The sequence below is a fragment of the Phragmites australis genome, chromosome 2 (assembly GCF_958298935.1).
Source record: "Phragmites australis chromosome 2, lpPhrAust1.1, whole genome shotgun sequence".
Lineage (NCBI taxonomy): Eukaryota > Viridiplantae > Streptophyta > Magnoliopsida > Poales > Poaceae > Phragmites > Phragmites australis.
In genome coordinates, this window is record NC_084922.1 from 16,499,145 (window position 1) to 16,526,999 (window position 27,855).

The window sequence follows — 27,855 nt, forward strand, 5'->3', positions numbered from 1 at the left end:
GTCATATGCGTAGATTTATCTTGAAAAATACTTTTATATATTTATTGGATTTCTCAAATATATTCTAAAAAGAAATAGTGGTCAAAGACACACTTGTGTCATGCCCAAAACATAAGTATTTTTGACCGGATGGGGTATAATTTTATTATTTACCGCATGAAGATACTTTTGGATTATTATATTTTTAATAATTTTTGTTACCATATAACTGAAAGAATAATGGTAAAATAAATTTATTGAATACCTTGTCGATACCTAGAGGACAAGTAAAACAAAATGGATCGAGTATAGATAACCCAAACCCAAGTTATCTGTTTCTTCTGGAAAAAGAAATATTTCTTGCAATTTTCGTCATTTTTAACTCCATACAGCTGATCTGGTCGACAGAACATTTGCTTGAGGATAATATTCCGGTTGAAGGATACACTATACATCATCTTCAGTTCATAGTAATAGAAAAATTCAGCTTAAAGGGCTGAAAGATATCTTGAAATCTAATACTTCAGATTAGTCATCTTGAATCTTGATGCCTTGATCACACCGTGGCTTCTCCTTTTCAGCCTTTTCACATGAGCTAGTTACCGCTCACAAAACTTTTTTGGACGTGCAGTATTAATTCAAAGCATGAAGGCAGCTTGCTCATCGATCACGGGAGAAATTTTGATCCCTTATTTCCTCCCAAATCTTGATTAAAAAATTACGCCATCTCAAAGGCTACACGTCAGATGACCGGTTTGCGTACTCTTGAACCAATGCTCCAAACAGAGATGGCCTCTCGATCAGATTCACTGGACGATCAAATTCCTTTGCTAGTCCTGATAAGTGATAACGCAACAATTCACATTTTAGATCGACAATAAGATGATACCGAACAACTCGAGCTGCAGATTTTAATTCTGATATTTGCAATGTTGCTAAGAAATCCTAAAGTTCACTGCGAAAAAAAATGAAAAAAATTAGATAGTTACCTGCATCTATAACGAGGACTCTGTCGCAATCCATGACTGTTGGTATTCTGTGCGCAATACTGATGATGGTACAAGCTGCAAAGTCTTCCCGGATGATCTTCTGAATCACAGCATCGGTTTGGGAATCCACTGAAGCCGTGGCCTCATCCATGAACAATATTCTGCTGCCTTTCAGCATCACCCGGCCCAGGCATAGCAGTTGCCGTTGTCCAACACTCCAGTTCTCCCCATTGTCGACAACTAGGTAAAAGAAGCAGAGTATGTCGTATTAGTAGGTAGTTGCAATAAATGTTCTACGACATTTGCTTTGAACAAAAAATGTTGTAAACACAAGTTAGCACATTAATAGAGCAAATACATACAGATTAGGCATTTTCAATTAAAATGTTCGTGCAAGTAACTGAGGTAAGTACTCTTTAGTAACTTTCTTTGTATCTTTATGGAGAAAGCCAGGATAGATCACAAAATGTATCCGCCGGCTCCAGAGCATGCACTCCTTGAGATGGAACAATACGGAAAATTGAAATAGAAAAAGTAAGGGGAACTACTGACCCTGGGGAGTGGCAGCGTTTGAAACTACACATGGATTTGTAGTCCCATCCCGGTCGGTCAATCGGGCTCTAGAGCAGATGGGTGGAGTTGCGTTCAGAGAGGTGATACTCACGTTGTGAGAGAGAGTGGAGATGGATTGGAGTCCTAGCGATTCTGCCGGTGACTAGGTGGAGGATTGGTCGGAGGTGGGGCGGGTGACAATCTGTGCCTTCCCCACCACCCCTGTTGCACGGTTTTGGCCAATTTCGGCACGACACGAGCTAGGGTTTGAGGATCCAAGAGATTCGTCATCAAGTTTGCTGATCAATCTTGGCTTGGGCAGAAGCTTCAAGGTGAGATTAGAGATGTGCTGGTGGATTCTCGGGGTGCTTTGGAGGATTCTTGATGCATGCTCGGCGCGATTCATTTTGGGAGTTTACCGGCGGTGCCGGTAAATTTGAGGAAGATCTTAGCGTTGATTCAAGTAAGGATCGAGCTGAATCCGAGCACGAGAAGTCTCTAGTTGTGGCGAAGGTGGAAGACGTCATTGGTGATTCTCCGAAACTGCTCCAAGATGATGGCCGATTACATAGCCCAGCTTCTTCAGGCTTTTTGCCTAGCCCAAGTTTGCATTTGGTACCTATGTCAATGACATATACGGCCACTCTTGGACAGATTCGTGTGGTTTCTGGGCGTGGGTGCAGAGAGGAAGAGCGCTTGAGGCGGCGATTCTAGGGTTCCTTGTAAAACCAGTGGAGATCCAAAGATTTGGGGCATCGGCACGACGAATCGTTTGAGCAGTGCACCGTAGAGTTGACTCTCGTTCATTCGTGACGGTGGTTAGAGGTGAGATGAACCGTAACAAGGGCAAGGAGATGATGACGGGAGGGTCTTCCTTTCAATCTGGTAATAGAGTTGATCCAAACAGAAGAGAAGGTCCTCCGATGGGAAGAGATGGGGAAGATCGAAGGCACCCTGGCAGAGATCTGCAACATCGACGTGAAGATCAATCTATTTTTGGTAGAGATGGCCCTCTGGTCTTGGGTAGAGATACTTCCTCCAACTTCAATAGGGGTGGTTCTTCCAGTTATGGTAGAGATGATCAGAATATTTTTCATCGAGAAGGTCACCAGCAGTTTGATACGGATCCAGATCTATAGCAAGCGGAAGGGGATCGTATTCAAGGAGGGGGTGTCTTCCGCCAGAATAACAAAAGGAGACCTGAAGAGCGAGATGAAAATCCTTTAGGGTTGAAGCGCATGAACTGTGCAATAAGCTAAAAGAAGAACAAGAGGAGAAGCGCAAGGGTGATGTAGAGTTTTCAAAAATCCAAAGGAATGTGGGGCAAGAGGGGAATGTAAAAAATTTTGGAGCTCCTATATCTGAAATGTACTGCTATAACTGTAATGAGTCTGGTCATCATAGAGCCCACTGCACCAAACCAAAACTTTGTTACAATTGTAAGAAAATTGGTCATAAGGCCACATCTTGTCTTGATAAAAGAGGTCTTAGGGTGTGTGGGTTTGGATTTCCAAGCATGGGATTTTATAGCATGCATATTCCATCTGCTAAAAAGGCTGGGAGTAATAAGGAGGTCTTGGGGGTGATAATAACTGAAAGAGGAAAGGCCACCACTGACATAATAGATAAAGAGATGATCCATGTTTTTAGAGGCAAAAAAGGGTGGAAGATAAGACAAATGTAAGATCAGGAATTTATGATTGCATTTCCTGATGATATGAGGTATAAATTAACCAAATTCAAGGGCTTTGAGTTTTAAATAGTGGAAAAGACAGTAATTAAAGCTAATGTGAAGCCTACAGATATGTCTGTTGATGCTTCTAGTTTTCTAGAGGTGATATGAGTCAAAGCCTTTGGTATTCCTGCCTTTGCTAAGACTGAGGAAGCTGTCACTGAGATAGCTTGTCTAGCTAGTGATCCTTTGGAGGTTAATGAACATTCTGTAAATGGTCCTGGCCCTGTTAAGGTGAAACTAGCATGTAGACATTCTTGTCAAATTAGAGGGGAGACAGAAGTCTTTATAGATAGGGAAGGTCATAAGATCACTTGGCAAATTGATGCTGGTGGCAAACATCCTCCACCATCTGACAACCCCCCTCTAGATTTGATAGACACGCTGATAAAGATGAGGATGATGGTGAGGATTTAGGTGGGGATTCTGAAGGCAGCCATGATTTTGGCTTTGTTAGATTGATGCAAACTCAAGTGGGTGAAAAGGTATCAGTAAAGAAGGCAAAAGTAACACCACCAATAACAAAAAATAGACTGATATTGGAGAAATGTTTGCAGAAAACTTTGAGGAGGCTAAAGATAATGTCATAAATGAGATATCAATTGAAACAACACAAATTCAGAGTTGAAGCAGGATGAGGACAAGATGGAAGTTGTCCCAGATATGTTACCTGGTGCACAATAAGTAATAAATGATTACATGGATATCAATGACTCTCAAGACTTTATACAACAGATAGTAGAGGATGAAGTAGATGAGGAACAAGTAGATTATGAGGAGAACCCCCTAGAAAGAGAGGGAAGAGATGAAGAGGCTGGAGGAAGAGTGCAAGAAAGAGCAAATAAAATTGATCCACTATTGAACCTGAATCTAGTTAAAGATTCTCAATTGATTCAAATTGAGAAAGTGGTAGAGATGGGTAGTTTTGAACAAGAAAAGCAAATCCATACATCCATACAAGAGGTTGTTCACCAGGAGGAGGAGTTTACACCTGTGACCTACAAAAGAAGAGGTGGTCTAGTGATTACCAAGAGGAAAAGCTCCAGAATTGTTGGTGATGGTGTCCCTGTCCAGATAAAGGCTGAGGCAATTAAACAACAAAAGAATGGCATCTCATGTACTTCCAAACATTACTCTTTTGTTGTTTTTAATTCCTTAGATCCTTTGTATTTATCTAGGGTTGCTTTGTCTTGTAAAATCAATGTGGGCAGTGATGATAATACAACTTCTGAGAATATATCAACTATTCAAGCTAAAGAGACAACTAGGACTGCTCTTGCTGAGAGCTAGAGAAATATTAGAGGAATCTAAGAAACAGATGCTGAAGGCTGATCATGAGGCTGAGATTGAGGAAAAGGTTGAGGTGAATATGGGTATAACCCAAGAGAAGATGGTGGACTACAGCAAGGAAAATGGCATGGCTCTTGGGCTGGATTTAGAGTTGTTGTCCTCCTCATGAGTCAGAACCAAGGAAGAGGCATAGAGTAAGAAAGGTTGTGTGCAAAAAAAAAAAGATGGGGGGGGGGGGGGAGAAGTAAAGAAGTAAATCATGATAATTCTCTTCTGTAATATCATAGGGTTGAGAGCTAAAGGAAGAAGGCAATTGAAAGATCTTTTGACATTACATAGAGCTGACATTCTTTGTCTTCAAGAAACTATTAAGGTTGATTATACTATTAGGGAACTGAAAGAGTTGGTTAATGGCCATCATTTTTCCTGGAACTGGACTGTTGCACAAGGCCACTATGCTAGGACTCTGATTGGAGTTAGAGAGGCTACCTTAGATGCTATTGAGATGGACAGGGGTGATTGCTTTTCTAGTGTTACTATCAAAAGTAGAAGAGATAAGTCATTTTGGGAGGTGATTAATGTTTATGAACCAGTCCAGTATGAAAGAAAACCTGCCTTTCTGCAAGAGTTGTACCAGAAAATTCTTAAAGCTATCAATCCTTTGTTGATTGGAGGTGATTTCAATTTTATTATATATGTTTATGAGAAATCTTGATATAATATAGTGTATTGTTGAATGGATATGTTTGATAGTTTTATTGATGATGTTGCTTTGAGAGAGATGCATAGAGGTGGCAGTAGATTTACTTAGACAAATAAGTAAGAGATCCCTATTAGATGCACCTTGGATAGAGTTTTTACCACTTAAGGATGGGATCATCTCTATCTTATTGCTACCTATAATTTTTTGTTGAGAATTGGATCTAATCACAATCCAATTATAGTAGACACCTGTGAAGACAAGAGGATCAAAAGTTACACATTTTCATATTTGAATCAGCATGGCTTACTGAAGATGGTTTCAAAGATCTTTTGATAAGCAAATTACCTGCTGGAGGTGATATCCAAGTACAAGATTACTGGAAGCTGATTAAGAAAGATCTTAGGAGATTTTGTAAAGGTTGGAGAGCAAATTTTGGAAGCCAGATGAAGAAACACAAACAAGAGTTGATAAAGAAAATTCAAGATATTGTTGAAAAAGCAGATTTTGCTAAACTTGGACCACAAGAACGGAGTGAAATCTAATTTTGCACCTAGAGTCAATGGCTTCTCAGTGACTTTCTACAAATAGTTTTGGAGGCAATTGAATCATGTTTTTTGAGATGTTTGAGTTGTTTCATAAAAGAGAGTTTAGCCTCAACAGACTCAATTATGGCTTGATTACACTGATTCCAAAGTTGAAAGAGGCTAACACTATCAAGCAGTATCGACCTATATGTTTGTTGGGGTGGATTATAAGATTTTTACCAAAGTGTTATCTTTGAGGCTGACCCCTTTGGCTGATAGATTTATTAGCAAGTCTCAAACTGTCTTCATCCCTGGGAGGCAGATATTGGATGGTATTGCCATCCTACATGAGGTGTTACATGAGCTGAAAGTCACCCATAGATCTGGTGTTATTCTGAAACTTGACTTTGAAAAAGTTTATGATAAGGTTCAATGGAGTTTTTTAGAGGAAGTTATGAGAAGGAAAAATTTCCCTGATAAATTAATAGAGTGGACTAAACAAGCTATTGAGGGTGGTAGAGTTGGGATCAATATCAATGGTACCCCTAAATCTTATTTTAGAAGCTTCAAAGGTTTGAGGCAGGGTGACCCTCTTTCACCTTTGCTTTTTAACTTGGTTGAAGATGCCTTGGATGCTATTCTCAGTAATGCTAAAAAGGAAAGGATGATAAAAGGTTTAGTTCCTCATTTTTTTTCCTGGTGAGATCACTCATCTATAATATGCAGATAATATAATTATTCTTTTAGAGTTGGATGATCAATCAATTGTCTACACGAAATTTTTGTTGTATTGTTTTGAAAGCATGTCTGGGTTGAAAATCAATTATGAGAAGAGTGATGTGATTTTGTGGGAGCCTCTGATCAAGAACAAAAAAGAGTTACTAATATATTGAATTGTAAAATGGGCTCACTGACTATCAAATATCTGGCAATACCGGTGAGTGATACTCATCTTAGAGTTAGAGAGCTGATGTTTATGGGACAGAAGGTTGAAAAGAAGATGGCAATGCATGTACCTCTCATCTAGGGGGAAGTTCTATTTGAGTTCTATCCCTAACTACACGATGGGGGTGTATCTTTTACCATAAACTATGCATAAAAAGATGGAGTTTGTGAGATCAAATTTCTTTTGACATGGGTAGGGACAGAAGAAGAGATGTCATATGATCAAATGGGATGTATTAACTAAGCTAAAATATTTTGGGGGTTTAGACCTTACTGATACTAGAGTTATGAATGTTTGCCTTTAATCAAAATAGATTATGAAACTTAAAAGAGGTGATTGTGATCCTGTATTTGTACTTTTGAGGAGGAAATACCTTGGAGATGGGGGTTTACAGTAGCAACACAGCTAGTGGCTCTCAGTTTTGGAAAGGCTTACACTCCATTAAAGATTATACTGCTATGGGTTTGATTTATACCCTGAGGAGTGGGAAGAAGATTAGATTTCGGTTATTTGTTTGGATTCCTATCCCCTAAAGATCAAATTTGAGAAGCTGTACAAAATATGCTTTCAACAAGATGCAACAGTGCACCAGGTGCTTGGACAGGGTTTTCTTATTCTTTTCTTTAGAATATCTTTTGGTCCCCAAGAGGTGAATGAGTGGAAAACCTTGATTGAAATATCTAATCTGGTTTGTTTGTCTGAGGTCCCTAATTCAGTTATATGGGCTTTTGAAAAGACTGGAAAGTATAGCACTTCCTCTGTCTATAGACATATAACTTTTTCTAGTGTTAAAGATGAAAGTTTGATGGATATTTGGAATAGCTATCTCCCTCTGAAGATTAAAATTTTCCTTTGGTCTTTTTACAAAAACACAATTCCTTCTGCGAGTCAACTGCTTAAGAAAAGTTGGAAGGGTAGCAAATGGTGTAAATTATGTGGTCTTAGAGAGACTGCTGACCACATTATGTTTTAGTGCCCTGTTGCAAAATTTGCTTGGTGTATTTGTAGAGATGTTCTGCACTAGAAGTTGGTTCCAGATTCTCTTTGTATGCTTAGAGATATATTTTGTAGTATTAGAAGCTCTAGAGATAAACTAATTCTAATCTTTCTCTTAGGTGCTATTTATTGGACTATTTGGCTAACGCGCAATAATTTTGTTTTTCAAAATAAAATATGTTCTTCTCCTCAGGCCATTATTTACAGGATGCTCTTGTTCATGATGCGGTGGAAGTTGAGTGCCAAGGAGTATGATCGGGCACAGATGGAGGAAATGATAAGGAAAATCAAGATGGAGGTGGATGCTCATCAAGAACAACACATGGTTGCTAGATTACAAGCAGGAATTGGATAGCCTGTTTGGTCTTATGTGTTTTTTGGGTTGGTATTGATTGATTCTATGCTTTTGTTTCTTTAGAGGTTTGTTTTAAAGTTGCTGGATGTTAGAGGTTTGGTTAGAGTCTAAATGGCTGTTACGCTTCGATTATATACGGTGTAAGCTGGTTTTACCAGCTAAAATTTATGGTGCTTTCTATAAAACAGGACCAATGCCTTTGGTCTAAAAAATAGAAAAAATAATGACATTTCATATTGTTTCCACATTTGCATAGCATATTAAACAATTACATGAGTAAGTTATGTACCTGAAGCATCAAGCTTTTCAGGTTTTGAGGCCACAGCATCTTTCAGCTGACAACGATCCAAAGCCTACATGGAAATAAGTTTAGGTTCTAAAGAAAGACAGCGAAAATAGTATAGATATAAAATTGGATTGCTGGTTGAATACCTGCCAGATCTCATCATCAGAGTACTGCTCCAGCGGATCGATGTTGCTCCGAATGGTGCCTTCAAAGAGAACAGGCTCTTGAGGGATGATACCAAACCGAGACCTAAGATCATGGAGTCCCAACGTGCAGATGTCAACGCCATCGATAATTATCTTCCCCTCAGAAGGCTCCACTATTCTGAACAATGCCTGGATCAGTGTTGATTTCCCACTGCCAGTTCTACCAACAACTCCAATCTTCTCTCCTCCGTTTATGCTGATTGTGATGCCCTTCAACACCAGTGGAGTGTTGTGCCTATATCTAAACTGCATGAGCACAGAGATAAATTCTTGTTCACTTCATGCTTTCAGTTTCAAGATATTATTAAGAAACTACAAAATGGTATTGCCGATGCACAACTGCTTTTATAGATAGCTTGATCACTGCGCCATATTGAATAAATTAAAAAATAATGTAGTTTCTTAATAATATCTTGAAACTGAAAGCATGAAGTGAACAAGAATTTATCTCAATTTACCTTGAGATCAATGACATCGATATCGCCTTTGGTTGGCCAGTTTGCAGCAGGTAGGCAGTCCTTAATCCTCCATGCAGCCTCTGATGGAATGTTTGTGAATTGCTTTATCCTCTCAACCGAGACCATTTTGTTTTCAATGAAGCAACTGATCCAGATGGACCAGAACAGCACCTGGTTGAGAGATAGACCATAGGAGAGCGATAGACCAACATATTCTGCATGATGAAAAGGTTTTCAGTGTTTGAAACTATTGGAACATGATAACATTTTCATACAAAACTTATGATGGCCATCTATGTTGCAGGGTTTACACATACCGTACGTGAATCTAGCAGAATATAGGTGTCTACCAAGCTATGCATTTAGAGTAGCCATGTAAAAAATGCAGTCGGTCAGATGGAAGAAGCCTACCTGGCTTGATGAAGCTGCTCGGCAATGTGACCATGAGCAAGGCTGTGAAGCAGAGAACAAAGCTTCCGACCAGCTCCAGCCGGAAACCAAGCCACTCATTCGCGCCATTGTTGTGGAAGTCCATCCTAAGGCTGGAGTTCACCCGGTTCAGGTTCTCCTGCAAGAAGCTCCCTTCCTTTCTGAAGCACCTGATGGTCATGACACCCTGGACTGTCTCCGAGAAGTGGTGGATCACTGGAGCCTTGGTGATCGACTCGAGACGAGTCAGCTCCCTCGATGTCGCCAGATAGTAGCTCTGCATATCAAATTGGCAAATATGTGAATCAAATCGAGTGAAACACAATATTAATGCAAAACTCATGCATTTGCAGCAGGATTTTTAACTCACCCGGTACCAGAGGTTCAGTATCAGCAGAGGGACGATGGCGACGACGGACGGCCATGCCACCTGGCACGTGACGATCAGCACGCTGATCACGGTGATGTACATGGACACGCTCATCCAGACGAAGAACGGCAGGAAGAGATCGACGTTCGTCTGGTCCGACGACGCCTGCGGAACATTGTAAACCGTGTCGTACACTCAGAAACACATGAAAACAATCCAGCAAAACCGAAATAAGAAAGGAAAAAAAGACAGATTTCCAGAGCTAATTTCACAAGGCTTCTACCGGCGGCGTACTTAGTCTGTGCTACACAGGCAGCGTCCCAAGAGACGGTAGCTGCAGCGTGTACACGTTTAGAGCAGGTGGTCCGGACCCTCTTCTCTCGGCACAGATGGGTTCTAGACTTCGGATTTTAAATTCTCCTATTTTCATTCTCGCTGAATGCATCAAGTGCTCTGTGTGTTTTTGAACTTTTTTTAGTTGTTCTTTTGGGCTCACCACGGACACCATAAAGATCGATACTGAATTTTTGTACCATTATATCATCTTGATGTAATGATAAGAGTTAATAAAAAAAATTTATCAAAAAAAAGCTTGTACAGAAAGAAAATGGCGGATGCAGCAATGTACCCTGCTGAGGATCCTGCCGGATGGCGTGGTGTCGAAGAACGACATGGGCGCGTGCAGGATGCTGTTGAGGATCTGCTTGAAGAACTGGTCCGCGGTCTGGAGGCCGATGAACGCCACGAGGAAGGAGCGCGCCGAGACGAGCACCACCGAGGCGGCGGCGATGCCGGCGTACACGTTGATGAACAGCGACGGCCGGAACGAGGCGGCGTTCTCCTCAGATGTCTGGTCGGCGAGCCAGTAGTCACTGGCCACCAACGAGCCCTGCCACGCCGCGGACACGGCGAGCACCAGCAGCGGGCCCCACCACCCCCACGCCTCCGTCATGTACTGCTTGTACACGGCGAGGCTGACGTGCCCGCTCGCGCGCTCCTCCTCCCTGATCAGCCGCGCCGACGCCTTCTCGGCCTTGGGCGCCACGATGGAGGACGACGAGGAGTCGCCGTTGGAGGCCTTGCCGCCGTTCTTGTTGGACGGCTGCCGGGAGAGGGGCAACTCGCGCTCGCTCGCCGGCGCCGCGCTCTCCACGAGCTCCATGGAGCTGTCGTGCGCGGCGACGAGAGCCGCGAAGTCGGAGCCGGCCTGGAGTAGCTCGTCATACTTGCCGGATTGCACGATCATGCCGTCCTTCATTACCTGAAAGGATTTGGCAGTGGTTTCAGTATTAATCCAGAGAAGTTTCAGTATTAATCCAGAGAAGTTTATCTATTCAAGGAAACAAATTAACAAGGTTTATGAATTCTATGGCTTCTAAAATCAATTGATATCCGTTAACAATATGCAAGCACTTACATATATGATATCAGCATTGTGCAAAAAATCAACTTGGTGAGTCACAAGGACTATAGTCTTGTTCTTCAGAGCGCCTCTCACACATTCCTGCAGAAACATAAGCAACACTGAGTTCAGCCTATTGCTATTCATTCAGTGTTAAGAATCTGCATCACACACTAGGAGCAACCAATCAAGTTCATCAATTCTACAATGGCAATCGGAAAAGTACTAGAAACTTGCACGGGTCTTGAATTCAGCTTTACAATGTGAACTGTGAGTACCTTGAAGATCTCAGTGCCGGTGTGCGCATCAACTGCGCTGAAAACATCGTCGAGGAGGTAGATGTCGCAGTCCTGGTAGACGGCACGGGCGAGCTGGATGCGCTGCTTCTGCCCGCCGCTGAGGTTGATCCCGCGCTCGCCGATCTCTGTCTGGTCGCCGAACTCCATCATCTCAAGGTCCTTCTCCAGGCAGCACACCTTGATCGCCTCCTTGTACCTCTCCCTGTGCATGGGCTGCCCGAACAGGATGTTCTCCTCGATGGTGCCGTTCTGAATCCATGCCGTCTGCGCAACATACGCTGTGCTGCCACACACCTTCACCTGCAGCAGATGCAGATATGATTCAACAATGTCAATGCATCCTTGTGAGAAACGTTACAAGAGGATTCATTTTTTCTTCTGTAAACATGAGAATTATTCTCTCAGAGATTGAACTCAAAGATTATTTTCTTCGGATTAGTTAGCGTCTGAGTGTACATGTTGTCCAAAATTCCCAGAGAGAAGAGGAACCAAGTTCTTTTTTTTTTTTTTGGCTGCATGTGTCTTAAGTAAAGAAAAAAAATGTCTTATTGCTGTACTCCAATGTAATATACTCCTAGCAAAATCGCCGAAATTTTAAGCAATCTCGGTTGATTTTCTATCTTTCTTGCATATCAAACAGGTTTAATCTATCTTGCATATCAATAACCTACAAAACAGTCCTTAAAAAAAACCTACAAAACATAGTCCAGGACCTGACTGAACCTTGTGTCTTGCATAGTTCAGGACTTCTACATTAGTCAGAGCGGTATCATTATCAGTTTATCTTTTTATTTCTGGTAGATACTCAGAAGCCAGTATTACAGAAATGCAGCAGATATAAAATTTTGCTAGTTCTCTTCCCTTGTCTATCAAATCAAATATACAAAATTTCAGTGTAGCTTTCTCTATGCAAAGCAAGGATAGCAGTCTTACTTGGACATAAGTCCAAAAAAGAAAAATCCAAAGTGGACACCACAAATACGAGTCAGATTCATTCTGGCGTTCAGGTCCGTATCCGAGTCCTAATATTGCTGGGCATCCATTGTACAATCGAAAACCATGAATCTCTAAACTTTTTGGCGGTGTGCATTCATACTATGCAGAAATCAGAATTGAACTCTTATATCTTTGTATTATTTTATGTAACAATAAAAATTAATAAAACTTTTTTTATGGAAAAAAACACTACTGAGACAGCACGACGGCCCATCTGAGTTCCTGATCAGACCACATGAGAGGTCAGGAAAAGCACTGAAAAGGCTTCTGAAGCGAGGCTTCAGGTACGAAGACCAAAAGAACATTATTGCTAGGCATCTGCTGACAAAACAGTGATTCATTGCGGACGGTTTCTCTCTTTGTGAGATGCATTTCAGGTACAGGTACTGCTCAAAGCCTCTTTGTGTCGCCAGAAAGTTGATGGCAGAGCACTGAAAAGTTCATGCAGCCTAGGCACAGCCTTCCTCGGAGTAATTGTACAAATCACACATGTACCAGCCCCAGTGAAGAATGCTTTTTGAAACATCTTTTTCTGACCTAGATTCTAGAGTATAAAAAGGTTACCGTCCGATTCTGAAAAGCAGTTAAAGTTGGATTGTGAAAAGCTGAATTGTAAAAAGCTGGATTGTGAAAAGCTTTTAGATGATAGATTTAAAAAACTTTGATGGACAGTTTAATAAATGGACTTTCACAATCTATCAAAAGCTGAGAAAAAATAGCTTTTCAGATTCCCACAATCCAACCAGCAGATTTTAAAAAGCTATAACCAAAAGTTGTCTGTTTGTTTCAGCTTCGCATTATAAAAACTAAAAGTCACAGTCCGAAGCTGAAACAAACAGGGCCTAGATCTTGTCTCCTGTTAGTATTTGATTCCTGAACCAGAGCACGTTACAGCTGTACCAACCGAATTAATTTGTCAAATCTTGTGTAGACTCTTAACATTCACTTGTGCAGATGAATCTCCAAAACTTCGAGACCAAACAGAATAAATGTAAATTCCAACCCTCAGGACGAAAAATCCATTGGAGCTTTCCAAGAGAGATGATGTGGCATTGGATCAAGATCTCTGAACGAGTCTTTGTTGGATCATTTTTTTTTTGCTGGACTGACATTGACGTACGTCGTGTCTTATCTATTGCATTATTGCAACCACTTGAAATGATCTTCTGCGTTATTTTCACACTTTGACGTATTGAAGAATGGTGCCGTCCAATGTACTACTAGCTATAAAAAATCAATTCTGTCATAGCAAAAGTAAGCATGAAGGGATTTTAATCTCTGAACTACAACCACTTCTAGTTAGACTGAAGGCAAAAGTAGTTCATACTTGTGATAGAAACATGCCATTGATTTTCGTTATTCTAAGAGCTACCCGTTTGGGAGAATGGCTCAGCACATCCAGCCGGCCCTCTTGCTCTTTATATAATGAGGATATACACATTACAAGATCCTATAATCAAGAGATCTGATACGGTTGGTTACCATGTACAAAGATTACATGATCACCTACATGATAAAGGTCCTAACAGCCTCCTTCAGTCACAACTGCTGAAGATTGAGATTGCACCTGAAGCCATCATGTAATCGGACCGGTAGGGGCTTTGTGAAACCATTTGCAACCTGATCTCGTGAAGGAATAAATCGAACATCAGGAACCTTGCGTGCAAACGATCTAGAACAAAGTGAAAGTCAACCTCTACGTACTTAGTCCTAGCATGGAACACTGGATTTGCAGACAGATAGGTGGCACCAAGATTGTCACACCACAAACATGCTACGCCCATACAATTTCAGCCGTGGTGTTTCCAAGGGCTTTATACTCAGCTTCTGTACTAGAGCGGGAAACGGTTATTTGCTTCCGAAAACTCCATGAAATCAGATTTGATCCAAAAAATACTGCAAAACCACCGGTGGATTTTCGATCATCTGGACACCCTGCCCAATCATAATCAGAAAAGGCACTAACCAAGGTGGAAGCAGACCAACGGATCACCATACCGGTCGATGCAGTGTGATATAAATAACGTTGTATTCTTTTCACCGCCGTCTAATGCACACTGGTAGGAGAATGGAGGAACTGGCACACCTTGTTAACAAAATAAGCAATGTTAGGCCGTGTGAGAACAAGATACTGGAGGGCTCCAACTATGCTACGATACTTAACCACCCTATCCGGATCCAAAGGCGTACCACTGGAGAGTGAAAGCTTGTTAGTGGCCGACATGGGAGTAGTAACACCCTTATAGGTGGTCATCCCAGCATGTCGAAGAAGGTCACCAACATACTTGGTTTGAGAGAGTAGGATGGCATCATCAACCTTCTAAACTTCAATGCCAAGAAAGAAATATAGCTAACCAAGATCTTTGAGAGCAAAGTCATCTTGCAAGCTTCAGAGTAGACGACTGATCGTCACTGTAGAGGATCCGGTGACAATGATATCAGCAACATAGACCAAAACATAAATGGTCGTACCAGCCTTGTTGAGAATGAATAAAGATGTGTCGGCACGGGATGAAACAAAACCAAGTGTGTGCAGTTTGGAACTCAATCGAGCATACCAAGCACGTGGTGCCTATTTTAATCCATATAGAGCTTTGTGAAGCTTGCATACAAAATGAGGGTGTTGACCATCTTCATACCTAGGAGGTTGGCGCATATAGACTTCCTCTTCAAGAACGTCATGGAGAAACGCATTCTAAACATCCAATTGCCGAAGATCCCATCCCTTGGAGACAACAATGGAGAGCACAAGATGAATGGTGGCCAATTTAACAATTGGATTGAAAGTTCCTTCATAGTCGATGCCGTGACACTACTTAAAGCCTTTAGCGACCAGTCACACTTTATATCGATCAATGGAGCCATCAGACTTGTGCTTGATTTTATATACCCACTTTATGTCAATCATGTTGTGATCATGAGGGGTAGGGACAAAACTCCAAGTGCCATTCTTCAAAAGGGCAGCATGTCCTTGATCCATTGCAACTTTCTAGTGCGGCACAATGAGGGCCTCTGATAATGAGGCCGGTTATGAGGTAGTGTGACATAGGAGTCCATAAGGAACTATGCCATCAGTGAACTTGCGAGGTTGACGAAGAACATGGCTGAGGCGTGTCACCATCATATGCGTGTGGCTAGGAGGGGCCGCCAGCGGAGCAGGTGAGCTATGAGCCGATGATGTGGCAGCAGAAGTTGCCCCATTGCCAAGCGTTGGGCTTGGACTGGCAGGAGCCGGCACCTCGGCAGCAGATGACACATGGGCCGTTGAGGAGTCCAACTGCTCGTGAGCTGATCTGTCATGGGAGGGCGACAAAGCGCTTGGCATTAATGCTGAAGCCTGTACAGTGCCATGCATGTCCTGTACAGCACCATGCATGTCCCCATTATTATGTCCTTGCAGCTGCAAAAGAGGATCAGTGGGTACAGAAACGGAAGCATGGTTAGTCTCATTAGACATATGGCCAAGATGAATACCCGGTAAAAGAGTTTCTTCAAAGAGAATGCGAGGGCCAGCGTCTGGTGAGGAGTTTGCAAAAGGAAATACCTTCTCATCAAAAATGACATCACGTGAGACATATATGTGACCGGATTGTAGATCAAGACACTTGTATCCTTTGTGAATAGTGCTGTAAGGAAGACACATCGACGGGATCAGAACTGCAATTTGCACGCATTGTATGCACGGAGATGAGGCCAACAAGCGCAACCGAACACTTTAAGAAAAGAATAGTTCAGTTTGTGACCATGAAGTTTTGTGAGGGGCGTGGAGTTATCAATCACAGGGCTGGATAAGCGATTGATGAGATAACTTTCTATGCTAAAAGCTTCATACCAATACTTAAGTGGAACACTGGAATGAGCAAGGAGAGCGAGACCCATCTCAACTATATGGCGATGCTTACGCTCCATAGCACCGTTTTGTTGGTGAGTGTGCAGGCATGAAACGCGATGAGCAATGCCGATGCAACCAAAAAGAGCATGTAATTTTTTATATTCGCTGCCCCAGTCTATTTGGACGCATAAGATTTTCTTTCCAAGTTTTCGTTCAACTAGAGATTGAAATTGAGTAAAAATGGGAAACACGTTAGCTTTACATTTGATAGGATAGAACCAAACAAACTTGCTAAAATCATTGATAAAACTCACATAATATTTAAAACCACTGGCAGAAGTAATCGCCGGTCCCCATACATCAGAATAAATAAGTTGCAAAGATGACAAGGAAATATCATGTGAGCTAACATAAGGCAATCTATGGCTCTTGGCCTACTGACAAGCATCACAAACTGATGGTTTATTGGACTCGCTAGGAACGAGAATATTGTGTGATCAAAGAACATGATGAAGAACAGAAGGTGGTGGATGAACAAGACGATTGTGACATGTCTCTTGAGTGGGTTTGGCAGCAGAGTAGGCATGCTTATTCGTGGTTCTAGTGTTGGGTGCAAACGGGTAGAGACCACCTCTACATTCCCTGTGAAGAATTGTTCTCCTTGTTGCCCGATACTTGATAAGGAAATAGTCAAGATGGTATTCAAGATAAACATTATTATCAGAGGCTAAGCGATGAACCGAAACTAGATTCTTGGAAGCATGAAGAACATTGTGCAACGAGAGATTTTTAACTGGGTTATTAATCATTGAATGACCAATATGTGCGATGGACATACCTGCACTGTTAGCAGTGTGCACCTGATCACGACTGTTGTATTTGTTACGGACCATTAGCTTGTCAAGCTTAGTGGTGATATGGTTGGTGACGCTAGTGTTAGTGTACCATGTGGTGTCAGTGTTGTTCGTGTTGATGTAGGCTGCCACACGATCATCCTCGGATTAAAAGGAGTGATCAAAATAATGACGACATTAGAGCACAGTGTGGCTAAAGTTGTCATAGACTTGGCACTTTAGACCATGATCATTGCCGCGATCACTGTCGCGCCTGTTCTGCTTCTTAGAGTAGCCACCACTATCACCGTTGCCACGGTTCATCTGTGGTGCGCGTTCACAGCCTCCACCTAACCTGCCTTGACCATCGTTGTTGCCACCATTGCGGCCGCCACAATAGATGCGCGACGCGCAATGTGCCAATGCGCCAAATTGACGCATCTTTATCTGCTACTTGAGATGTGTCTTGGTGGTGAGGAAGTGGGCATAGAAGTCTGAAAAATTCATCCACCCAGCCTGCAAGGTTGATGTAGAGACCGAAGGATTGTACTTGTCGAGACCAGCCATGATGTAGCCGATCAGTTCATCATCGTTGAGGGGATGGCCAGCGACAGCCATTTAATCCGCAAGATTCTTCATGCGGTTGAAGTAATCTGCAGCACTGAGGTCATTCTTGTGAGTGTGTGCAAGCTGCACCCAGAGTTGCATGACGCATGGCTTGGAATGCGACACGAATTGCCACACAAGAGTAGTCCAAACGGCCACTGCGTGAGGCAGGCCAACGACCTGCGACAGGACGTCAGACTCGAGGGACACTAGTAGATGTTCGAGGACCTGTTGATCCTTGAGGAGCCAGGAGGAGTACTCCGGGTTGGTGACCATCTCCTACACGGTATTGCCATCGACGGTCTTGGAGACCATAACGGTAATTGGTGGCGCAGCTTCAGTTCCCTCCACGATGCTGAGATGTTGATGGCTGTGGAGGATCGGCAACTGCTACGCCTGCCATAGGAGATAGTTCTCCCAAGAGAGCTTCACCGTGGCCAGGTTGTTGAAGCCAAACGCCACCAGGTTGGAGCTGCTGGAGGCCATCGCTTAGCCTCTGTATACCATTGAGAGAATGGCTCAGCACATCCGGCTAGCCCTCTTTCTGTTTATATAATGAGGATATACATATTACAATCACCAACCGAGATCCTATAATCAAGGGGATCTGATAGGGTTGGTTACCATATACAAATATTACATGATCATCTACATGCACTACTACATAATCGGTCTTTTATACCGGCTCATCACTGTCAGTTCACAAGCCATGCAGAAAAAAATCAGACATCATAGCTTATGAACCGAAAATGATAAGAGTCATCACTGCTGGCTCGTAATATGGATTGGCAGTGATACTATCACTGCGGTGGATAATATGGACCGACAATGAAAGTTAAGCCAGGCCCAAAATTTCAATCGAATTCAGTTTTGGAATGTCTCACATCTGACCGGCTCTATCTCTTCCTGCCGGGACCGCCTAATTTTTCTAAGTCCTTACCTCTCTCTCTCCCCCCTCCCCCCCCCCCACTGGCAGGTCGGATTGGGAAGGTGGACGGCCGGACAGTGGGGAGCTCACCGGTGGGCTTCTTCATGCACGCGTACGAGAGAGGGAAAGGGAGACTGATTGGGGTGGAGGGAATCTCCGGCAGTGGATCCACGATGGCGGAGGCCTGAGGCGCGAGACGGCGGCTGAGCGCAGACCGGGGTCATGGTGAGGCTCACCGCGATGGGCGCGGGAGAGGAAGGCTAGGGCGGTCGGGACCCACATAGCAACCTCCACAACGAGCACGATGGCTTCCGACGAGATCCACAACGACCTCCATAGCAAGCACGACAGCAAGGAGATCCATGGCGAGCACAGCGGCGAGGAGATCCACAACGTCCCCGAGAGCTCCCGCCTACATCGTCCCAGAGAGCTCCCGCCTTTCGCATGCAGCTTGCCAAGACCGGTGTCCCGGAACGCGAGCACCGGTTCCCGTTCTGCATGCTCAGTGGCGTGGTTTGACCGCAGGTGGATGTTCTGTGATTGCTCGAAGGCGAGCACTGCTTGTTATGTGAATGTTCTGTTATTACTTTAATTTGATAGTGATTTTTTGAATGTTTGCTAGTTTTGTTCTGTGAATGTTCTATGAATGTGTTCTCGGCTAGCTTGTGATTTTTGTGAATGTTTGCTTAGCCCGGTGCAATGTTAGCATGAGTATTGTGTCGAGCGGCGGCCGAGGCGAGTGATGGCGGCAGAGTGACCGTGGCCGAGCGGGATTTTTTTTTTGTTTCTGTAAAATGGCAATACTACCAGTAGACAATAGTCGGCAGTGATAGTATCGGACTATCACTGCATGTTGCGTAATGCCAATTCTAAAACCGGTAGTGAAAGCCAATTTGGAACCGACAATAAAGTGATATTTTGTAGTAGTGATGATTCCTTTCCTAACATGAATAAATGTTCAATTCAAGAAATATAACTCCCCCTACTCTGATTGACAACAATGGAGCACCTCCTGACAGCTGATACCTGATGGGCAAATTATTTATGCTGAAACAGAACGTATTTATAGGACTGGGATATATGTGTTAAAAGGTTCAATGCTCACGAGTAGGGATGTAAATTTTGTATTTTTGGATCACTGGGTTGACCCAAAACTCGCAAAAATGAATTAAGATTCACTTACATCTAATTAAGTTAACGAAAAAATTAAATACTAACTCAGAACTACTCATTAGATATTTATTTGCATTCCTACTCACCTAGCCATATCCATGTACTGTTACACTACTACTGTACGAGCAAATGAATAAGTAAACAGCATTGAAAGGGTCCATTATCTTGTGGTTATTGGCGCCATCGTTCAAAGGCAAAGTTGAACAAGACACCCATTGAACAAAGTTATCTTCCTCTCTCTTGCGGCCGAAAAAACTGAAACACTGAAACACCTGACCCCTTGAACTATAGCTAGATTCACTGGCTTTATTAATTGCAACGTGGTGTGTTGTTTATTATCAGTACTGTACTCTATTTATTTATTTGAAGATCGGTGGGGGTGTCATTTTGCTGTTTTGTAGAAAGCTTGCGAGCAACCATTCTCCAGATCTTGAGAAGACCGACCCGTGTGGCAACAGTATCTTGATCGTCTACGTCTCTTATTTATCAATTGATTTTTTTATCTACTTTATATTTATTTTTATCTAATTTTTAACATAAATTTTAACGGAAATGAACGGTAGAGATAAAGAAGCACAGCCGTTGTTGGAATTTTCCCTTCCGGTACGGCAATGTCGATCCTATGGATCGGACCACATTGAAGGCCGCACATCACGTGAAGCGTTCAATCATGCACAAGGGAGTGCAACCAACAACCATGCATGCATGGCGTTGAAGTGCAAATCCAATTCTCCCAACGCGTTACGTAAGCAGAACAGAACAAGCTTACACTACTACCGAGTATGCATGCTGGTGAGCAAGTCGTAAGTTGGCGGGAGCGTACGTGTACGTACGTAAATGTATGCGTACCTTGCCGGAGATCTTGCGCATCTCGCCGAGGACGCAGCTAAGCAGCGACGACTTGCCGGACCCGACCATGCCAACCACCGCCGCCAGGGCGCCGGTCCGGATCTCCAGGTCGATCCCGCGCAGCACCTCCTGCCCGGCCTCCACCTCGTCGTCCCACGTGAACGCGCCGTCCTTCACCTGCACGGCCATCCCGTCGCACCCCAACGCGGCCGCGGGCTCCCTCTCCACCGCGCCCTCGTCCAGCTCCGCGCTTGTCATGTACCTAAAAGAAAGCCAATTATTCATTGGTGGGGTGGGCATTTCATAGTGCATGCATTGTATTCATGCAAATTAATATTATTCTCGTTCTCTTTTACTTACTATTTAAGATATAAATATGACCTTCAATAAATACGTTTAATTTTTACTTTTGATAACTATTTCTTAATAAAAATTAATAACAATTAGATGATGTTAAATTATTTTTCATGATAAATTCATTATTTTTATTTTTATGTGTCAAATTTTAACAGTTTTGTGTATATTAATGGTTAAAATTTGATTGTATGTATTTAGGATGATATGTGTTTCAGAACGGAGGTAGGATATGCAATAGCTGGAGTTGCATCGATGCATTACGAGTCGAGTCGCTGGAGGGAGATCATGGCCTGTGACGCCTGGATCATGGCCTGCGGGAAGTTCCTCATGGGCTCCTGCAGGATCTTGAAGAAGGACGTGGCGGTGAAGACGAGCCCCGCGTCGAGGCGCACGCCGCAGAGGGCGCAGGTGGCGAAGACGAGCGCGGAGACGACGACGGGCGCGCTCCAGAGCGCGATGATGTTGCCGGAGATGGAGTACATGAAGCCGGAGAGCCAGCCGAACTCGAGGCGGCGGAAGCGGCCGATGCGCGCGTTGAAGTGCTCCTCCCACGCCTGGAACTTGATCACGCGCATGTAGTTGAGCATCTCGTTCGTCGCCTTCATGCGCCGGTCGCGCTCCTGCATCAGCGAGAACTGGTACCGGTTGTTGCGCCGGGCACCGAGGAGGACGAACACCATCACGCCGGACACGCCGACGAGCGCCGACGTCACCGGCGGGCCGAGGTACGTGTACAGCAGACCCAGCGCCACGCCGACCTGGACAGATAGTAACATATATGTCATATGTATTTACATCAGCGACGAGTTTTATTTTATTTTTTAAGGCAAACACAACGAGGAGATTTACTTATGGATTAGCAGTCCTGGATCGCCACTGCCGCATAAATCATAAAAACACGATGAACAGTAACGCGTACAAGTACTTCATACTAAGTTCTGAATGCATGACGTACACGGCGTTCGCAAAAAAAAAAAAAAAAGCATGACCCTAAGGCAAGTGACTTTGTAACCTTAGCGTACTTTTTCCATACTTCCTTCGTAGGGGCGAATTAAAACCCAATTGATGGTGATGCACCACATTATAGTACATCTAGTAATATATACAATTTTAAAGTACTTTAGTGATCATTGTAAACTGATTACTACTATAGTGATTATATAAAACAGCTCAATTTGTATTGGAAAATGGAAAGATAAAAAAACACATTTCACACACGAGATCCAGCCGTGGAGCCCAATATGTCATAGTATTAAGCAACCGATTATTACTAAAATAGAACTAAGGGTTGTTTGATTCATGATCTTAAGAGCATTTTCAAGAGTCTTTTTAAAACTCACTTTTTATATCTTCATATAGGAAGCCTTTTCAACAACATTCACTTCCTAAAATACCTTTCTGTCCAACAAACTCTTAATACCCTATTCCCTGTAATTCTTTCTACATGTCATCGATGGTGGACCCCGCCTTCATCTCTACATTTTGCATCATATTCCGCCTAGCCACTGGGACAGAATGTGGGACAAGAACCCGTTGCTGGGCTCACTGGCACACACGAGAAACCCAACGAAGCTTGAGCTCATCCCTCCCACAGCAGCCGCCATTTTCCTCCCTAAGCAAGAAGTCTCCCCTCCATGTTCGCTTCAGCTTCTTGTAAGCATCCTCCTCCACCTCATGCACCAGCCACCTTCCCGGTCGAGTCCCAACTCCCCATTTCCTCCCTCCTCTGCATCCCTTTTCTTCCCACTTGCACAAACACACTCAACCGTAACACAAGCACATCACAAAGCGGCACCCTAGAATTTCCCCTTCACCCCAGCCGCCGTCGTTCACCGCCCGACTGAGCTTTCTCCTCCATCCCCTCCATCCCGAGCCACCTCTCCTCCCTTTCAACCCCACTTGCAAGGAATCGGGATCCCACATAAGCTACAACACCAAACCACTGCTCGGTCGCACTCAGTAGCTGACCAGCCATGTCACTATCCCAGTTCCTGGTCCAGATCTAGCCTCCCGCCGCCTTCGCCTCCTTCTACGCCATCGGGCTAAGCCCCAACTCAGTCTCGGGCCTCCACTGGCGAGCCACGTTAGAGCTCGGTGGTAGCTTGGGCAGGGGGAAATCCGATGAAGCTTGAGCTCGTGTCATGCGAGGTAGAAGGTTGGGAGGCTCAGCCTTATCGTGGAGCTCAGATTTCACCGACGGATGGTGGTCAGTTCGGCGGAGGCGAGCTTCGGCGAGGGGAAAGAAAGGAGAGGGATGAGAGAGGAGGCTATGGTTGGGCGGGGGAGAAGCCGGAGGAGGGCTGCTACTAGGCAGGCGGCGGGGCACGGGCACAGGATGGCAAGTGGTGGAGGCAGGCGAACGAACGGGGGCCTGGGGGCACTTGAGCTTTTTGGGAGCAAGGGGATATTACATAGAAATAGATAACGGGAGGGGTGATTTTGGGGCTTGATAAATATTAGAAGTGGTATTGAAAAGCTGTTGGAGATATGTTTTAGGATTAAAATCCCTATATTTAGCTATAGAGAGTCATTTAGGAGATTTTTTGAAGATGCTCTAAGAAGCTAGGCCAAAATTTGGCCATACAAAAAACTCTGGGTCATACCAAAATCAGTCAAAGAAATTATTCTCTATGTTTCAAAATAAAAGACATGTTAGGATTTAAAAAATCAATCATTGTGATTTTTAATTAAAAAAATTAGCCAAGCTATGTAGATATTTATTGTAAAAAAATGTATCAACAAATCCGTATTTTATATATCTTTTAAGTATGGTTTGAAAGACTTTTCTCAAATTCTAATATACCATGTAAGAATAAATTGAGGGAGTGGTGTTTTGTTTTAGAGTAACCCAAAATTTTGGTGGGTCAAACTCGGGGCAACCACCCAACTTTTACGATTTTATCTAATTTTACTATAGAAAATTTTTGATCAACCAAATTTACTCGGAGCAGATGGAGACCAAATTTGGATCCGCTCAACGCCCGATCTGAGTTCGGGACACCTGCACAGTATACAATTCGATCGGAACGGATCGCCGGGCTTCCACAAGCAGATCGATAGATCCCGGTCCTTAAACAATTTTAATTAGCGTCTGCGGTACACGATTAGGTAGCCCGTAGTCCTTAAACAATTTCTCCCTCAAAGCCCGAGACCTACCTACTCACGTGAACCGCTGCCATCGGAACACTGCTGCTCCTACTCGAAAAATGCATGCAATAAACCTCGATCAGTCGACTCGCTGCTGCCAGTGGCAGCAGCAGCAGCAGAAGAGTAAGTTGTCTCGTCCTAAGAAGAGAAGTGTCGTGAAAGCTATTCCTCCCTCCTTTTCAGTTTACTTATCATTTTTTTTAATTTGATCATACGTTTTTCTAAAATAATTATAGATACTTAAAACTTTTATATTATTATATTTATCATGAAACGAATTTTATTAGTATTATATATTTTTAAGTATCTATAGATCTTATAAAAAACACTTGATCAATTTTACTACAAGTAAATTGAAATGGAGGCAGTACCCTATTGCCTGCTCCTTATTTTCGGGCTTTGTGCGGACCGGTGCAGGGTCAAGATCAGTGCAAATTTAGGGTACTACTCCACATAAAAAATATTAACGTTCTAACATGCTCTCTAATGTGTACAGTATAGGGTATGTACTAAAATCTACTTTTAAAGATTTTGAGAGTATGATAGCATTTTAAAGACAAGTCTACTCATACCATTTTTATGTTTCAAATCCAAAAAATGTTTGAATGGACCATTGCAACAAGGAGTATTAGTTGGTGCTATGCCTTCTGGCATCTCAGTAGGTAGCTAGTGTCGTGGCATGAGCGGGAGCCGCACATGTCACCTACCCCTACTGAGTGCAGGGATGCGACCAGGAAAACGCTACTGGCCCTGTGGATTTCCCGTCACGGCATGCAATGGGCAAAAAGGACGAGAAACCAGCGCGGCCCTCGCCTTCCCGCCCCGTTGATGCGTTTCGGAGAGTCGCGGCGAAACTTAATTGGTTGCAAAAAATGTACAAAGAAACACTGTACAGTAACGCATATATATATATATATATATATATATATATATATATATATATATATATATATATATATATATTGTCATTGTAAGTTGAGAGAAAAACCACGTGAAAAACACGAGAAATTGGCAGCGACGATACGTACGTGCACGTAGGTGGCATGAAAACAGAGGATTTGTAAGCGTGAAAACACGATACCAACCAACTGATCCGATCCGTTCTAAATTAACCTGGACAATCAACAAGATCGTTTGGGGTGCCAATTAGTGAAACTAAAGGTACCACGAACCCTCCTTAGTTCTTAGGTGCACCCATTCACACACCTGGGATGGTCTTCTATCTGTGTCCTTTTGAAGCGACCGATGGGAGGAAACAAACTTAACATTAATGGAGTTTATTCGTCCCAAATTATGGACAGCGTGCGTACCTGGAGCGGCATGAGCCAGAGGTAGTGTATCTGGAGCATCATGTCCGAGAGCTGCTGCGCGTCCACGGCCATGTAGTTGACGATCATGCCCAGCCCGTGCTTCTGCCGCGCCGAGCACGACAGCCGGAGCCCCTTGCGGTACAGCGCCGTGATGAGCGCGCCCCGGATCTGCATCCCCAGCTTCTGGCAGTGGAAGTTGTACTGGTGGCTGCACAGCGCCTCCGCCGACTTGGCCGCCAGCAGCGTCGCCACCAGCCGCGCGCCCTCCCACAACGAACGGGGCTCGCCGGCGGCACCCGCCGACGTGAAGTCCACGAAGCTCTGGATCAGCGTGGGCCCCACGTACATGACGGTCAGCCGGAGCAGCGCCAGCGACGCGTTCAGGAGGAGCAGCGGCCAGAAGCAGCGGAGCAGGGTGTGCCGGACCGGGTTGTTGTCCTTGGTGGCCCAGGAGGAGGGCCAGTGGGAGGCGAAGAGGTCGTGCATGCGCTCGGGCCGGTGGGGAGGTGCGAGGGTGGGCACGTCCGAGAGCTCCAGGGCGGCGCGGTGGCCGCGCCGCACTAGCGGGTTCATCCATGCCCACGTCGCGAGTGACGCCCACGACGCCGTCGCGTACGGGGTCACAGTCTTGTCCGACTTGCTGGCGTCGGCCTCCTCGTCTTCTGGGCCCGCCGCCGCTACGTCGGAGGCCATAACGGTGATGCCAGTCGCGCCGGAGACGGCGAGGAGCGGGAGAGGCAGGGACAGGACGAGCGCTGCGACCGCGAGTGCGTCGTCGGGGAGCCCGGCGGCCCCCAAGGCGAGGCGCGCGACGGCGGAGGCAGCGAGGAACGCGGTCAGCGCGGGCGCGGCGAGCCAGAAGAGCCGCAGTGCAAGCGGGTGCGCCGCCGCGCGTAACCGCTTCTCGTGCGCTACCACAGCCGCGGCTGCCAGGTGCGCCGCGAGCTGCAGCGCCAGGAACACCACCTCCAGGGCCTTACCTCCTCCGCCCCGCGCCACCACGGAAAGGACAAGCAGCACGGCGTAGAACGCGGCGAGGACTGCGGACGCCGCCAGCGCGACCACGAACCCGGCCTCGACCCGCACCGCCTCATCCCCCCTCTCGAGCAGCGGCTTGTCCGCGCCGCCATTGACGACGCCGCCGCCATGCCGCCGCTTCTCCCGCCAACGCGAGACGGCCTTGCCCGAGGCGAGGCAGAGCAGCGCGACCAGGAATGCCACGGACGCGGTCGAGAGCATCACGCGCTGCGAGCACGTCGACAGGAACAGGAACCCAGCCCACTCCCCGAGCCCTGCGCCGGTCGCGGAGGGCAGGTCGCAGGCTTCCGTGGTGAGCCACCACGGCGGCGGCGGCGACGCGAGGGCCATGCTCAGCGGTGGCGACGCATGGAGAAGCGCAAGCGTGGGTGTGGTCTGGTTGCGTGCGTGGGTTTGGTGACTTTGGTCCTCACGAGAGTAGACTAGGAGAGGAGGAGAAGCAGATAACTGAGAGAAGTGTGTTGTTGTTTGGTTGCGGCGAGGAGGAGGAGGAGGAGCAGTGGGGGGGGGGGGGGGATTAATGTATAAAGGCTGACATGTAGCTCTGGTTCCGTGTCAGGGTTTATGGCCGATGAATGAAATTTTATGAGAAAGTCGTTTTTCTTTGATTCTAATGTAAGGCCATCTCCATGAGAGACCTTAAATCTCCCTTTTTCAGTGCTACAGTGTTTTGAGTCCACTGTAGCACTGGAAATCCATCTCTAACAGATCCTCCACCTAATGCTACAGTACTGCTATAGTAGAAAATAAGGGATGCTGTAATAGTGATAGGGGATACTGTAATAGTATTTTGAGGATGAAAATTTGAGGTAGCTGTTGGAGATGGTTTAAGTTATTTTTCTTTATACAACGGTTAGTACGTACAACTAAGAGGAAAGGAAGTGACACACGGTATACATAAGAAGAAATCTTTCTATAAGAACGGATCTCATAGAATTTCCTTCAATGGCCAATAGCGGATGGCTTATATGGCGATTGGCGATTAGCGATGTAGCATGCTCTTGCGTTTGTCTCGGTCGTGCAACAACAGGTGGCAAACGGCCATGCCAACGTTTTGCACGGTGGCAAACGGCCATGTCAACGTGACCTATGTCATGGCTTGCTATGCCGTCTATCTCTTCGAGGGAGATATGGAAAGGAAATTCTATATATGACCTGGTTATTTGAAAGACCTCTCTTAGTATGACATGTGTTATCTTTCTTCTCTTTTGTATGTGTCAACCGTTGGATCAGGAGAAGGAAGGTATGGATCAGGGTCTCGTGAGGTCTT

At 44.6% G+C, this 27,855-nt stretch overlaps 1 protein-coding gene and 1 pseudogene across 4 annotated transcripts; both read right to left on the bottom strand.

Moving 5' to 3' along the window:
- Positions 1-217: 217 nt before the first annotated feature.
- On the bottom strand, positions 218-27,087 carry LOC133901198 (ABC transporter C family member 14-like). 4 transcript variants are annotated; one of them, XM_062342486.1, is made up of 14 exons: positions 25,548-27,087; positions 21,352-21,848; positions 20,734-20,995; positions 11,496-11,816; positions 11,233-11,319; positions 10,444-11,076; positions 9,816-9,980; positions 9,428-9,722; positions 9,017-9,231; positions 8,499-8,804; positions 8,356-8,419; positions 4,203-4,250; positions 969-1,208; positions 218-815 (listed from the first exon to the last, which is right to left on the bottom strand). In XM_062342486.1, exons 1-14 carry the CDS (start codon positions 26,913-26,915, stop codon positions 715-717), a joined length of 4,602 nt encoding a protein of 1,533 aa, XP_062198470.1. In that variant the 5' UTR covers positions 26,916-27,087; the 3' UTR covers positions 218-714. The 4 variants fall into 4 exon arrangements, with proteins under 4 accessions (XP_062198470.1, XP_062198477.1, XP_062198486.1 ...); XM_062342493.1 differs by lacking the exon at positions 4,203-4,250; XM_062342502.1 differs by lacking the exons at positions 218-815; positions 4,203-4,250 and adding an exon at positions 4,281-4,318 and having other exon boundaries at positions 973-1,208.
- On the bottom strand, positions 17,671-17,777 carry LOC133910363 (small nucleolar RNA Z247; annotated as a pseudogene).
- Positions 27,088-27,855: the final 768 nt, after the last annotated feature.

What these genes read in the sequence shown, in the direction of transcription:
- LOC133901198 (XM_062342480.1), bottom strand. Translation starts at nt 26,915, where the DNA reads ATGGCCCTCGCGTCGCCGCCGCCGCCGTGGTGGCTCACCACGGAAGCC. An exon ending in TGCGCAAGATCTCCGGCAAG is followed by an intron (nt 11,817 to 20,733) that starts GTACGCATACAT and finishes CATCTGCTGCAG; the next exon opens with GTGAAGGTGTGTGGCAGCAC. An exon ending in CCGGCACTGAGATCTTCAAG is followed by an intron (nt 11,320 to 11,495) that starts GTACTCACAGTT and finishes ATGTTTCTGCAG; the next exon opens with GAATGTGTGAGAGGCGCTCT.